Source organism: Ursus americanus, chromosome 18, assembly GCF_024610735.1.
Source record: "Ursus americanus isolate L20-20 chromosome 18, mUrsAme1.1.p, whole genome shotgun sequence".
NCBI classification, from domain to species: Eukaryota; Metazoa; Chordata; class Mammalia; order Carnivora; family Ursidae; genus Ursus; species Ursus americanus.
In genome coordinates, this window is record NC_142144.1 from 17,447,569 (window position 1) to 17,463,636 (window position 16,068).

Genomic DNA, 16,068 nt, shown 5'->3' on the forward strand with positions numbered 1-16,068 from the left:
AAAGTAAGTAGATCTCAGAAAAATCCGTGTATTATGAATAGTTGTCATAAGCAACCCGTCTCATCATAATCATAACAAGAGTTAATATACTCTGGGTCTGCTGCCATTCTAAAAACATTACATGTTTATCTTGTTTAATTCTATCATCAACAACATCGTGAGATGGGTCCTTTTATTAGTTCCATTTTACAGATGGGAAAACTAAATCTTAAAGCAGTTGAATAACTTCCCAAAGATCACATGGCTACTCAGTGGTGATAAGATGAAAAACGAGATCCCGTAGGCAGATCAAAAAGAGCAGAACCTCAGTCTCCCCGTAGGTTCCTTGAATGAACTGGATGACTAAGCCTTCAATTATCAAGGAAAAAAACTGAAACTAAAGGATATGCTGGAAGTATGTTGTTGAAGATGGCATCCAAAAGGTTAGATAGAGCTCTCAGTGATATTTGTTTCTGTTCCCTGAAAACTGGACTTTTTTTTTTTTTTAGCATGTAATAATGTTTTTCAGTTTTTGCATATGCAAAATGTAGATGTTTTTCAGGACTTATTTGTATAGAAAATTGGGTGTATATTGAATTCAACCGCATGCTACCCTTGATCTTCTTGTTTGAGGCCCTGGGGTTCCCTTCCCTATGAGTGTGTCCAGAGGAGAGTCCTTCAGATTTCCACAACAGACAGAAACCACACCGCTAGACATTGAAGCATACAAGCTATTATATATTTTCATAATATAGAATTTTAAGGTATAGTAATCAACAGTGGCAAAATATTTCTGTCTTTTACATCATTTTTTTTTTTTTTTGTGAGATCCAACCTGTAATTGAGACCAGAGAAAACAGTATGGAAAAACAAATCCACGAGAAAATATCACGAACAGCAAAATATGTCTGAGTATTTAAAACCGTATAGAAAAAATAAATTAGATGAACAATTGTGTAAATATAAATTAAAAAAAGATGACATTCTTAATAAATAAAGTTTACTATTTACAATCTTATATATTGCTGAAGGACTTAACTTAGATCCATAAAAACACATCAACAGGAAAAAAAAAAAAATAAAACCCAAAATAGGAGCAGCAAATTTATGCGCGTGAGGTACAGAAAAAGGATTAGAATTGTGTTTTGTTTTTGGTGTTTAGATTTTTTTTTTCTTTTTTAAATAGTAGTAGGCCAGTAGAATTCTCATGAGAGCAGGTTTTAAGCACTTCAATGGAGAGTCATTTTTTGGTCGTTTCCAGAAGGTGCCAAACAGATTTCAACATCATAATAATGAGAAATACCCATAATAATTATAACAATAATAAAAAGGTATAATATACATAAATATGGAAGAGCAGTTTGTAATATGAATACATTTTCTCTAGACGAGATCACAGTTTTATTTTGTAAATATTACATTTAAGTATATATATACACACATATATGTACTATATATACATGTGCATATATATGTAAATTTATATTTATATATAATATCATCTTTATATAGATAGATATCTGCGGACAGGTTATTGATTATAGAGACCCAAGAAAGCAACTCAAGAATTGTTCAAAGTTCTCCTCACTGACTGCTGGTGTATTGGTTTTAAGAAGCCCCGAGTTGTCTGCACTCAGAATGCCGTATCTTCTTTTAACGGAACACTTAATGTGGAATTTTAAGTCTGAGAAGGAGAAGGGATTTTAGTGACTCCCTTCCTCTGTGAGGTTGGAAATGGCCCCTAAGTCTTAGACCACACAGTAAACTGACTTTTACACTGGAAGATGTAATTGGCTTTTAATCAAATTCTAGAACTGGTAATGGCCAGAATAGGGGGAGAAAATCTAATTTGCTTATGAGTGAAATATTCCCAAATACAAGCCTCTCTTAAGGTGGATTATAAAATCCAGGAGCTCCAGCTTAATTCCTTGAAATATCAAATGAGCACTCCCTGTCTTTTGTAAATGGCCACTGGGCCTGTGCATTCTTGAAAAGGAACCCATGGACTTTGTGTCTGTCACAGATTGCCACAGCCCCTTTAGAACCTCAGGGCCTCACCATCCCCTGCCATCCCGCTGTGAGGTAGGTAAGTAATATCATCCCCATTTTGCAGCTGGAGAAACTGAGGCAAATGGAGAAGCTCTTTGTTGACTTGTTCAAGATCACGAGCCAACTGCAGCCTGGCATCAAGAATTCCAGGTTCCTTCTCTAGAGACATAACTCCTCTCTCTTGGCTATCATTACGATGCTTTTAAAGATCAAACAATTGGTAGGAATTTGGCAAAAGTTGAATAAGTTAAAAGAATAAGCTTTTATTCCTTTGCTATTTAGTTTTTACGTTTGCTTGGTTTGTTTTTGTGTCGTTTCTCAAAAACCAGGGGAATTACCTGTCTGGTCATGTAGCAGCTTTTTAGGAAAGTGGACCGTGCAGTGAGATTCTAAGTGCAGTCTTTAGAAAGCCCAGTGCTCTACTGGTAAATACAAACATTTTATAACGTGAAAAGCACAACACACTATGTCCCCTTAATATCGGGTAAAACCAATTTTAAGCCCTCCCCACTCCCTACTACCACCGATTGCCACCAAACATAGACAAAATGCTCCCCCAACAACAACTACATATCAAGGGGGAAGATGCCTTATTTCCTGGACCCTACCACAATGTACAGAAAATAACAGCATTATAAAATCCTGCTTTATGTCTCCTGCTAGGGAAATTTTCATGCTTGTGTCTACCTACGCAGCCTGTAGAATAAACAGTTCCCTTTAGGAAGCACAAATATAGGTGGTTGTTTTTTTAATTCTTATTTTTAATCATGCATTTCTATTTCCTTTTCATGTCTTTGTCTTCTATCAATCTCTATCTGTACAGCTTTGTTACCATCAATTTATTTTCCCACTTGAAGTAGTTCCAGAAAAAAAAAAAAAACACAAAACACAAAAACCTCAAAACTGTTAACTTGGATTTATGGTTTCCTTTCTTCCTTTCCTCCTTCCTGTCTTTGTCTTTCTTTCTTGCTTACTTTTTCTTTTTAAAACACAGGTAAGACCTATAACAAATTGACAGTTACAACCAAGTTAAATTGAACCTGGAAGGGAGGTAGCTGAAATCTGTCTCAAAGAATTATTTTCAACAAATAGCACTGAAGCATGGGCCAAGGTGGGAAAAAGACCGAGAGAACTGTCTAGGCAGTAAGTCAACATGTTGAAGCCAGGAGCAGCAGCCGATACCCTCCATCTTCAAAACCCTGCTATTTATGACCATCGATCACTCCCTTTCCTAACACCCTAATTCAGCCACCAAAATGGACTTCCCAGGGACTGTCTTCCCTTAAGAGGTGGTTGGCACAGAATATGGGGGTAAAACAAGTCCTCTGGGCATGCAGTTAGGGTTGTGGCTTGGAAAGGCTCCCCAAAACAGGGTTTGGACAACCCTCTTCCTCATCTTTTCTTTCTTGCTGCCAACAGGCTAATACTTCTTCAGACCCAGAACCCCCAACTGCTTTAGGGCCCCTGAGCTGCTGATAGACAACAGTGCTTCCGATCTGCCTCCTTGTGAGTACTCCATGACCCTAAACAGGAGGTAATCGAAGGGATAAGACAATGAGTTTACTCCCAGAAAGAAAAGGAAGCCAGAAATCAGTGCATTGCAGGAATAGAATGGAGCCTCTTTCACTGGGTTTTTGAGAAGGGCCTTCCATGTGGGCATGCGGCTGGCCACCCGTCAAGTAGCCTGTCTTGCCGAATATCCTTGGCAAATACGAATTTATGAGTAACAGGTTTGGAGGACGGTCAGAAAGAGACTGGGTGGCTCCTTGCTTGACTCAATCTGTGAGTCTGAAGATATAAGTCAGCCTCTAGGAAGCTTTGGTCAGCTGGACAGTGTGGGCACAGACTGGGTGAGGGTCAACTGAAGGGAAGCTGGTGAGGTTTCTCTGTGGTTCCTGCAACCCCATTATCAGTGATGGTGTCTTTGGGTCTCCAAGGCTTTTTGCACTACTTATTGGTGTGGTAAAGCAACTGGGAGGGCCCACATGGTTACCTTTCTAGTTTGTATCTTGTCAGCTAACCACACACGTTGGTAACTCAGGGCAAGAGAGGGGCTTTACTAGTTGGCAAGAGTTCTAAGTTACTGGAGGGAGTACAAGATGGGATCAGTTCTTCCATTTTTATGATTATTTTGCTAAGGATTAGCCCTGGTAACTACAGAAAATGCTCTGAATATAAACGAGATATGAGTGTGTAGAAGAAGGAAACATAAAGGATTTAGGCCTGTCCTTAACCACAGTGGCAGCTTCTCCATTCTGGAACCCAATCTCAGGGTTTGGAAGATGGTACGAGCCACGCAAATCTAAGCACTACATCCTAATTTGTGGGCACCTGTGCAAAAAGCACCTTGGTACATTGGCTTCTCAAGTGTTCTTGGTCAGCAGGTAATTACTGTTGGGAGTAATATAGTAAGAAGGCTCCTGAAGTTATTTTTGGTCCCCATAGGAAAAAGGACTAAGACTGATGAACAGCGCCTGCCTCAGGTACAGGAATGAGGAGGGTCAGCACGTACGCCTGGGGTTTCCCGTTCCTATGCTAGACTTCGTTTTTGTTGGTGGTTTTCACTAGACTTGAGATGACTTGATTTACAGCAGTCTTTATGTGATACCCTCCCATGGCCTCACTGTCTCAGTCCCAGGTCTCAGAAATTATGTCCAGCTTGACCATTCTCTCTACCTCATTCTGTATTAATTTCTTCCCATAGTAATTCAAAAGGAGTGGACAAGTAACTGGTAGAAAACAGACAAAGAGGACCCCAATGAGATAGGGGCTTCCACGTGCATTGGACTACCTTCCTCTCGACTTTAGGAGGCTAAACATTGTTAAGAGGGAAGGATTCCCCAACCACAGGTCTGGACGGAAGTCCTGGTAGCTGGAAGACGATGTAGAAAACATGATGACCATGTTGGGTTGTTGGGGACTGAGTCTGTGAACTCTTGGGCTTCCCTCTGATAGCCCTTGAGAACACAGTTTAGATGGATCATACCCAAGATGATTCTCTGTTCTAGAATTATAGCTGCTCAGGGCCACAGTGAGGTCCTCAGCACCAAAGCCTGATCTAGCCCGGAGGACCAGGAAAGCTTGGATAAGGATAATAACTCAAGAGTCCCCACTATCCCAGCAGTCTCTGGATGGCCCCAACATCACAGACATTTAACACTGGTCCACTTGATTATAAAATCTAACACTGGCTCAGACATTCTGGACTCTCAGGGTTTCAGCATCTCCAGTTCCTCTACTCCCTTCCAGGATGAGAAGCCCACCCATGGGGGATTTAACTTCTCACCATGTGGGCCAATGAGGATTTTTCTCTTGTAGAAGGGCTAAGAAGTGAGGAGCTGTGGGAAAATGTGGGTCACTTTTAAGGCAGACTGTTTGGTTGTGTGGGGTTTTTCCTAACCTAGTCCTACCATCTTGGGGGTACTCAATGTATAGGATAGAGCAGCAGGAAAAGTAGCAGCGAATGTGGTCCCAAGGCAAGATTTGGGGAATGGGTGGGTTCTGGAGGGATATTATGGCCTCAAGCAGGGGGCTGTTATAATACCTTGACACTGCAACCCTATGCCATTTCCAGCTTGGCCTCAAACCCTGGAGTTGGGGTAAAATCCCCCATGGCAGCAGAAGAATTTGGGGGCTTTGCATACCTTGGATTCTTTACCTCGTCCTGGGTTCTACTTTCCTAGAAGGTAGGTGATCAGAGACCATTTCACTTCTAATCCCAAAGGACTGCGTGACTGTGCACATCCTACATGTTCCAAGCCTCAGAGTGCAAGCTAGCTTGACATCTCAACACTTGGCCTCGGCAGTTTCTGCAACTCTCTTTCTCCCAAGGACAGTATTGGCTAGGAGCTTGGGAAAGGAAAGACTGTTCCAGTCTCTCTCTGCTCAGTCTCCCAAACTGCCCTCACGCAGATGTTTGGGTGCATATGCATGCATGTGTACTAACCACATATGGGCACACTCCTAAATACAGAACATGTTTCTTGCTGTGGTTGTGTGACAAATGATGAGAATTTTAGGCTCTGGACTGCACACTTGTATATGCAATCCATCTAAGACTTTGGGATGGGATTCCATTCCATCATCCAACATGGCGAGACTTGGTTCATGCGCCCCTACTATGAGTCCTTCCTGGGTGAAATTAAAGGCAGACCGGTTGGGTGCTAAGGATCCCTGGTGTGGGGAGGCCATTCCGTTGAGCAGCCGACTGTGAAATCAATACCAAAGAGATGCGGGTCCTGGTGCTGGGAATTCTTTGTCAACTCCTTGTCCTTCCTTAGCCATGGCTGTATCCCCGGAGGTCTTTCCGGCTGTGTTCTTGGGCCTGAGGGTCCCGACAAGCACAGTCACCTTGTAGGTCACAGGACATAGGGAAGGGAGTGACCTGCAGAGAGAGAGAGAAGAGGTGAGCCAGGTGGTTGGGTCTGATATAGTAATTTTCAGAGAAGCAGTGCAGAGCAGAACGATAATGACTGGATTGGGGGGTCGGGGTGGGCAACATATTCAAGTTCAAGTCCTAACTCTGCTTCTTGCTAGGCCCGTCATAACTTTTATCAAAATCATTAGAATAGCAGCTTTCATTTTCGAGGGCATTTGTGATGGGTCAGGCAACTCTGTAAGATAGGTACTAAAACAATTACCCTTTTACAGACAGGGAAACTGAGGCTCTCTTAAAGGGGCAGGTATTTGCCCGAAGTAGTAAGTGAGAGACATGCTATTTAAAACAGGCAAGCTACTCCTAAGCCTAGCTTCCCAGCTGTAGAACTGTCGTCTCTCGGCCCCACCTTGCACTGGGAGCTCTAAGGACTGAAGGGCATCATGGGTGAGAAATTTTAATGTACTGTACCAGAGCTGGTTGAGAAGACGGGCACAATGGAATCACCTAACTTATAGGGCCGTTGTGGTGGCCAAGTGAAAGAAAGACATATGCTGGGAATTTAGGTTTGGGGAGGCCAGGATGGAAACAAGAGCAAGTCCCAGCAAGCTCAGACCACCTTCCGTGGGCCTGAGCTCTCGGTAGCGGACATGTCACAGATTTTGCATAAGGTTTGGCTGAAGGCTCTCAGAGCCTTCTGAAGGAGATTTTGAGTAAGAAAGGGTGAGGGTGTACAATGTGATTTGTTATCCACATATATTAGGAAAGCTGGGGAAAAAACATTTTTAAGTGGGGGAGGGGCACCTGGGTGGCTCAGTCAGTTGAGTATCCGACTCTTGATTCCCGCTCAGGGGGTCTTGGAAGCCAGCCCTGCATAGGCTCTGTGCTGGGCGTGGAGTCTGTCTGAGCTTCTCCCTCTCCCTCTGCCCCTCCCCCCCCTCAAGTGCCCACTCTCTCCCCTGCTCTCTCTCAAAGAAGAAAAAAAAAAAAGCAGTCAGGGAGAAGCCTGAATTTTGGTCCCCGTCCATCCCTTCACATGCTCTGTGACCTTGAGCTGGCTTTCCTTTCTAGAAACTGAGAGAAAGAGCGAACGTCTTCTCCACGCAGAGATGATCTTTCCAAAGAGCACAGTGCAGTCCCCGCTTGAGCCCCAGCCTGAGCTAACGCAAGTGGCTTTCAGATTTCACCTCATTGCATCATGATATTTGCATATAACTTTTCCCAGAGGGTCCCCCATCTGCGCAGATGGATTTAATGACCTCATTCGCCTCCGGCCTAGGCAGGGTCTCCAAGTGCTCACACCGTCTCAGAGAACATCTTTGTCCTCCCAGTTTGTGGACTCATTCTCTGTATGGAACTCTTCTCTCTGCCTCTTGGCCTGCCCTCCCTCCCTTCTGTCCTTCCTTCACTCCCTCCCTCTCCACCGCTCTCCCTCCTGCAATTTTGCAGTGATTTAAAGGGAAGGTGGAAGTATGAGCCCCAGCTCTCTCTCCTACTCCTGTGACCTTGAATGTGTGAGGACTTCTCTGAGCCTCAGTTAATTCATTCACTAAATGGGAAAAATGAAAGCATCCACCTCCTGAGGTTGTGATGAAGGATCAGGGAACAAAAACCATGGAGCACACAGTTCTTGGCATCTGCTCCAAACAGAGATCAATCAAATGATAGATCTCTCCTCATCTCTCCCTCAGTGAGGCACGAACCACGTCAGTCTTGTTCATTCTTGTTTTCTCAGGGCCTGAGCCTTCGAATGAATGAATGTCTGTTCATTTCTCCATCTCTTACTGACCCTTTCCTTATACTCATGACTAGCACAACTCTGTTTCTCTTTCCAATTTAAATTCATAAAGCATTCACAAGCAGGGTAAGCATTCTCACAGATGCTTCTTCTAAGCCATGCCCGTCCTCCTGCTTACAACTACTTGCTGTCCCCAGTTCAGGATATTTACTTCCCAGGCATCATGCCTTTGTGGAGGCTGTGCCTTCTAATCTAGAGTATTCTTCCACGACCTTGGTATCTCTAAGAGAAGCAGAGAATGTTCGAATTGGAAGAGACATAGAAGGAAATCCTCCAGTCCAAGTGGGGACACTGATGGCAGAGCCAAGTCCAAATCTAATAACCAAGGACAAGTGGGGAGAGTACCATCATGGGAGCCAGGAGGCCTGGATTGGCATCCTTGCTTGACTCGTAATCACTGAACAATTTTGGGAAAATCCCTTCACTGTCCTGACCCTTCATGTCTACATCTATAAAAGGGTGATTTTTAAAAACACTGTGTTTTGTATGGTTGTGAAGATCAAACAAGAATAAACAACCAGAAGCCCCCGCACAAGGTCTAACACTCAGGAGATGCTGGGTGCTGAATACGCATGTGCTGAGTCAAATTCCCCACCGGCTCGCATTTCGCCATCTGTGACACCTCTGCTGCCTGTTGTCCCTCTCGCCCACCTCCCTGACTTCAGCTTCTTTGCCTCAACTCAACCCATCCCTTTATCTGTTCTCTTCTCCTGCCCTTGCCCATATTCTAACATTAGAATGATCCAGTCACCTCTAACGTCCTGTGCACAATTCTCTCCATCTCTGGGACCCATTAGAGGTAGTTTCACATCAGATTTAGTGCTCAGGCTTTGCGCTGCACTCACATAGGCAAGAAATGAACAGACCTCTTAGAATAAGACCCAAAGTCCTTACCATGAGATCAAGGCCTTGCATGATTTGATCACACACACTTCTCGGACCTCTCCTAATTCCCTTCTCCTCCTCACTCTCTGTGGCGTATTTATTTCTTGGTTCCTCAAATACTCCAAGTGTTTTCCTACTTTTTTTTTTTTTTTTGCCCATAATCAAAACTTTACTGAAAAAACGGACACCAAAATAGATCACTGTTGTGTACCTTACAAAAGTAAATATAATTACATTATCTCGGTAGATTAACTGGAATTACTGAACCGATGAGGCCTTCTGGGATAGAACACACATTCAGGAGGCCGTGTGGTTCGTCAATGTTGCTTTCTTCTATGTGACACTCTTCTGTGAGTCTGGCCTTTCCTCTGTTGCCTGGCACAACACTGTTGAACAGCCTACACAGAGAACCAAGTCTCCAGCCATTAACGCTCCTCTGCCCTCACTGCTTTTTCCTGGCCAGCTTTTCTTCCATTTTTTAGGTCTCATCTCAGGTGTCACCTCCTCCCTCACTGGTCTGACCGAAGATGGTGCCATCACCAAGTTCCATATCACAGCATCCTACGTAAGCTCTTCTTGTGCTGAGATGCTCTGTACTTGTATGCAGCTCAGTCTGGGCAAGGAGCCTGTCTGTTGTTGACCGAGGTCTCCATATATCACGTAACAGGCATCCAGTGGCCCCATGAATGGAAGAACAAATGAATGCATGAATATATACCCAGAATCCAAGGCAGGGAGCCTCTGCTCTTACCCTCAGTTACTATGTGACTATGGACAGGTCACTTCCCTTCTCTGGGCTTCAGTTCCCTACCTGTACATTAAGATTCAATTTTAATGGTCTCTACCTTCCCACCTGTCTGAAAATCCTTCTCAGCCTGAGAAAAAAAAGCAGAAGGCAAAAGCCCTGGCCAGAAAGGATGAAGGAATTTAGACTTTCTCTCACAAGCCCCATCTTGCACATTCCCCTTTCTGCCATCCCAAGTTCCTTCAGCTTCTCCAAAATCATCAGCTGGCAGGGCCCCACCACCCGTTAGCTTCTCTGGCGGGTCTGGCCACCCTGGCTAAGTGGGTGTGAGGTCAACCCAGGCAGTTTTGACATTTTCCCAAAGAAACCTGTCTGGAAACTGAAGGGAGGAACCCCCATCAGAATACAACGAAGTCTAGAAGGTTTGGTCTCAGGAGGCAGAGGGGGAGCCTATCTTCACTGTGTGCTCGTACACGCAGCTCCATCTACTGAGCCCTTGCTAGGAGTTTAGGAGGCAGACAAGCCTGGGGTCCGGTGTGGGCTCCACACAGGCACTGCTTGACTTCTGGCAAGTCCTTGGCACCCTGTGGACTTCGTCTCCCCATCTGTAAAGCAAGGGTCCTCAGACCTCACCGAATTCCGGTGAGGAGTCAATGAAATAATGTCTCCAGACCAGCTCCCAGAGGTCCTCGTGCAGAGGAGACGCACAGCGTCGTTTCCTCTGCCTGCCTGCCTCTGGCGCGTCTGTGAACTGCCTGCTCAGAGGCTGCCCCGAGCCTGCCCCGGGGTCTCCTCTTGTCACAAGCTTCCTCCCTGATCAAGGGCCTACCAGTAGGAGCAGAAGGGTAGAGACTATAACTCTAGCTACTTCCCAGGTGTTCCTTGGTCTGACTTGGAAGAGGCAGGTGCACAGCAGTGAACATCACTTGAACGCACACACACGCACGTGCGCACACACACCACTTCCTGAGGGCCTTCCACGCGCCGGGTGATTCCTACCTGCTGGCTAGTCCACTCTGCACAACCCTGGGAGGCTACTGTTGTTAGCAACCCATCTTGCAGATGAGAAAATAGAGGTTTCAGAATGTTTAGAACAAAGCGAACTTGCCCCTGGCCTCATTACCCATCAGTAACTAGATGACGCAGGATTCCAAAGTCCACTCCAAACACTGAGAGCTTTTCAGCCAGTGAGAGTAAGAAGGCTCCTCCTTTACAACCTTGCCAGGCTGACTGCTGCTTTGTCTTTTTACAGCCAATAGCCTCTTATCCCTTTATTATGTGCCTGGCTGACTTCACCCAGTGAGCATTATCTCACTCCCTCTTCCCAGTATCCCTAATAAGGTAGCTATTCTCACTAGGCCCATTTTACATCTTAGAGGAAACTAAGATGCACAGAGGTGAGTCACTTGCCCGGCAGGTGGCCTGGGATCTGCATCCCTGTTTGTCAAGACTCCTTGGTACTGACCCTCCCACCCCCCTGGGAGGCAGGCAGAGCAAGAGTCAGGGTCCCCTTTGGACAGGAAGAAACTGAGGCATGGCAAAAAGGGCCACATCCTGGTGAAGTCAGCTCTGAGCCCGATTCTCAGATTCCCTGATTCCCCAAGCAGCTTCCCACCTTCTCCCCCAGATGGCCTCCCAAGAAAACCTACCACCCACAGCACAAACGCCGTGGTGGCCGGTTTACATGTGGGATTCCCAGCACCATGTGGCGAGGCTACCCCGTAAAGGGCTTGGCCACCCACTCTAAGAGTCTGTCAACAAGCCCAGGTCAATGACTAAAGGGCAGGATTTTCTCCTTTTTGTCCTCTGGGTTGGAGATGGTGTTCAGGCACAGGGGTTTCTCCGCTGGGTGAGTTGCCCAGGATAACACCTCCGTGTGTGTGTGTGTGTGTGTGTGTGTGTGTGGAATGCAGCCCAGGCAAATGCACCACAAGGCCCTGGCTGCAGGTCCTCTGATGCTGGGAGAAAGGCAGGGGCGGGATTCTGACTCAGACTCAACAGGGAGGTCACAAGCAGAGAGCGTACAGTGTAGGGAGCAAGAGGCATCCTGTGCTGAATGTCAGAAAGCCTGGAGTGTCCGCCGGCCCACTGGGGGAGCTTGGGCAAGTCACTTCACCACTCTGAGGCCCAGGGACTTCATCGTGTTGATGGATAGACTGAGATCAGTAGAGCAAGGTGTGATGTCAGGTACGAGGACTCATGTGAGCTGCTTGGAGGTAGGGTAGAGGCATGCCCGGCACAGGGCACGGAGGAGTCTGTGAATACAGACGCTTGTTCGAATGTGGACACAGTGCTCACGTGGGTAAGGTGAGCAAAAGCAATGAGATTTGGGTTTGATTCCTTGCCCTGTTAGTCACTTAGTGTATGCCATCAGGCAAGTTCCTTTCCTTTGGGGGGCTTCAGTTTCTCTGTTTGTTCAATGGAGGTATTAACAGTCCTGCCCGTTGGAAGTATTTTAGATAAAGTATAAAATTCAAGTAAAGCACTTAGCATGGTAGATGCCATATAGTATGTGCTCAGTAAATCCTGGTGGTGATGACAACGATGGTGACAGTGATATCGGTCATGCTGATGTTGGTCATGATGATGTTGAGGACAGTCATACGGATGGTAACTCTGGGGGCAGAACGGTCTGATCCTTCGTAGGATCAAACTAAAATGAGTGTCTAATTCAGCCGCATGAAAAAGTCAAAGCTACACTTCAAATAGGGAAAATCGTAACACTCCAGAAGCCAGTGATTTTTGGGACAAGGAGGGATTAGTGTAGTCTGTTTAGTCATCTTCCTGTTGTCTTTTACTAATCTTCCAAGGTAAACATGTCTAGCCCCTCTTCCAGGAAGCCTTCTAGGATCCTGTAGACTAGTTCAGTGCTTAGAATCATTGAACACTCCTACGCTCTGTGGATAAGGCTCAGATTCCCTGGCTTGATTTAAAAAGCCTTTTCAAGGCTCATTTTCATACCTCTTACTACTTACATCCCCTCTTATTCTGTGCTCTAGCCACACTCAGGGAATTGTGGTTTCCTTAATACGCTTCCTTATGTCTGGGTCTTTGCACAGACTGTGCCCTCTGCCAGAAACACTCCTCTTTTCTCTCACATCCTAATTTCTGGTCTTCTATCCCCCTACTCCTTTTACCTAGCTAAGACCTACCATGCCTTTCATATCTCACCTTTGGTGTTTCCTTCTCTAGGAAGCTTTGTTGACTCTCCTCACTGGCTCTATCACTGTTAGCACTTAATATAGTCTAAATATGTGGCTACTAGGCCACAAAACATGAACTCAGCATGGTTGGGACCAGGTCCACCTTGCTTGTGGCCTAGAACAGGGTCTGTCACATAGAAGGTGCTCAACAGTGGGGTACATCAGAACTAGGGATACCTCACTGAACAGACAGATGCACATTCTTGACCTCATGAAATCTTCATTTGATCAGCAAGGGGGTAGGGATTATGAGATAATACATTTTATCGTATGTGCCAAGGTGATCTGGGTTATAAAAGAAAGAAAAGTGGAATCCAAAGCAAATGGGTGCATGAGTGCCAGGGGTGATGTAAGGTGGGTGGTCAGGATGGGGCTCCTTGAGAACTTGACACTTGGGCAAAGACCTGGAGGAAGTGAGGGAGTGAGCCATGTGGATGAATGGAAAAGAATGTTCTCAGCTAAAGGAGGAGCCAGTGACAAATTCTGCAAGGTAGGAGGACACCTGGCTGGATGGCTGGAGTTAAGTGAAGGAAGGTACTGATAGTAGGGGGTGAAGGCAGAGAAGTAATGGGGGTAGGCAGAGCACATAGGGCCTTATAGACCATTGGGAAGCCTGGTTTTTACTCTTAGTAAAATGGGGAGACACTTGAAGGGCTTTGCACAGAGGTGTGATACCACAAGACTTGTTTTTGGAGGACCATTCCGGTTGCTAAGTTGAGATTTAAGAGCCATTGATGGACCTCACTAGCTCTGCAGCCCAATACCCAACCCTTTAGCATGGACCACCCAGTGGCATAAAAGGTTGCTGTCCATCTCATGATTTTTAGAATCACTAGACTCCTTAGACCGATGGGCTATGTTTGGGTATAATGTCCTTTCCTAAGAAACCACGTTTTCACTTAGATTTAGCAAATAAATATTACAACCCTACACTTAATGTCATCGGTTAGGCATGTCATCCTATGCTGAGATGTTTCTGGGATTGGTTCCTAGTCTTTACTGGTCTCTGCCCCAAATAGCCTTCAGGTTCTCACCAATGGCCAATTCCCTCAGGAAGCCACATGGCGAAGCCTTAGACATGAATATAATCCAAATGTCAAGAGATAAAAACCAAAGGTGAGACTGGCCTGCCCAGGGTCACAGAACTAAGTCATAGAACTGGGACTACACCCCAACTTCCCAGACATCTTCCAGAATTAGTCTCTTAGCAGCTGTCTAAAACATGACCATAAGCGGTGTTCCAGGCCACCACGCCTTACAAAGCCTTGCTGTGCTGAATACGTTAAGGCTGTTTCCCCTTCTTCCCCTAAACCTCCAACACATGCTTCCTTAGGATGATTCCAATTATAAATGAATTTTTTTGTTGTTGTTATGAGGGTAAATTTATTGAAGCCACCATTCTGGAAGTCTGCTCTGTATTCAAGACTCCTCAAGGCTCCAACAGGAAAATACTAAACTGACATGCTGAGGAGCTGAGTCCTGCCCCTTCCTGTCTGCCTCGCACTGCAGACAGGTGTCTGGATGGGAAACCGGTCACCCCTGTCAGACGGAGTTTCCTGCACTGTCTTGCTCTTGTCTGCCAGCCGGGCCCAGGTCACCCCACAGGGCAGATGTGGGGAACAGCTGGTGTCTGGAAAGACAAACAAGGGGAGGAAGGATGAAGGGAGCAGACAGACATCATTGTGGGCCAAGTGACCAAGAGGCCCCAGCCCTGGAGACTGGGAAGAGGTTAAGTTAGAGAGTTGGCTAGAAAGATGTCTGGGAGAAGATGCTGTGTGCTTACCCCTTGGCCTTGAGTTCATACCCGGGACTCCTGTCCAGGAGCACTAGGAAGGAAGAAGCCCACCCACTAGGGGAAGGGCAAAATGCCTGGGCAAGATGCAAGCTCATTACAACTCGATGTTCAGAATAGGGGTTAGAGGCAACTGCCTCATGGCTTAGACTCACGAGGTTTCCCTCCCAGCTCTACCACTGGCCCTGGGACCTCAGCCCTTCTCAGCCTCAGATGCATTGTCTGTAAAATGAGGGTAACAAGACAGCATTTACAATAGGGCGACGGTGTGATGAAAAGAGATGACACATGCAAAAGCAGTTACCACTACGCTTGGCACATCGTAAGCCCTCCATAAATAGTGACTATTGTTCGGAGCCAGGAAATCCTAAATTCTACAACCAGCTCCGTCACCTTGTGCAAGTGAGTTCATGAGTTCACCTCTCTGAGCCTCCCCTGCATCTACCTTGTCGGGTTTTTCTGGGGTCTCAAAGTGAGACAATAGGCACAGAGCCTCCAAACCATGGCCAGGCACACAGTATGTGCTCCATTAATGACATTACTGTCACTGAGGAAGGTACATGAAGCAAATCTGCTCTATCAGTGAGCTTCTAGTGCCAGGCCGTGTGCTTGTGGACAGGGAACTCCCCACGATGGGTGCCTGGGGCCAAGAGTCCAGGTAGGAACTGACCAGGACCAGCAGTACGGAGCAGGGAATGAGGGGAAGGAAGCCAGCCTCTGGCCCCTCTCCTGCCGTAAGAGGCTTCCTGCTGGGGAAGCTGGAGACAGAAAGCAGGACTTTTTTCCACTCAGAGGAAACTGCTGTCTGGGACGTCAGGGATGGCTGGCAAGGCTGAGAGCCTCAACCACTCCCCACCCTGTCTTTGCCGCTGGGAAAAGCCGCTTTCACCTTTGCCAAGGGGAGGGGGTCCCACAGCCAAGGTTCCCTGCCAGATGGGGGTCATGGTGAATTGTCTCCAACCAGAACTGGGAGGGTTAGGCCTAGGCACACTGAGGACTCGGCCCCGTGCACAAGAAAGAGCTGGGCTCGTGCATCAGGCAGGCCTGGGTTCGAATCTGCGCCTTGGTACTTGTGGCCAAGTGAACTCAAGCACGACCTGCAAGTGCTCTGAGCCCAAACTGGTTCACCTGGGCAACTGGGCTCATAGTGACCTGTCAGACTTGCCACAGGGATTCAAGAAGGTGACGGAGGACACGTGTCTGGCAAGATGTCTGACAGTTTCGGCATTTCACTTAGGGGTG

General features: G+C 46.4%; 1 protein-coding gene across 1 annotated transcript in view; it reads right to left on the minus strand.

Moving 5' to 3' along the window:
* Positions 1–1,045: 1,045 nt before the first annotated feature.
* Positions 1,046–16,068, minus strand: part of PAPPA (pappalysin 1) — a 241,994-nt gene continuing 226,971 nt past the window's right edge. Inside the window, exon 22 of the mRNA XM_045791079.2 lies at positions 1,046–6,412. Coding sequence (XP_045647035.2) covers positions 6,305–6,412 — 108 coding nt within the window. The 3' untranslated portion in view covers positions 1,046–6,304. The remainder of the gene's footprint in view (positions 6,413–16,068) is intronic.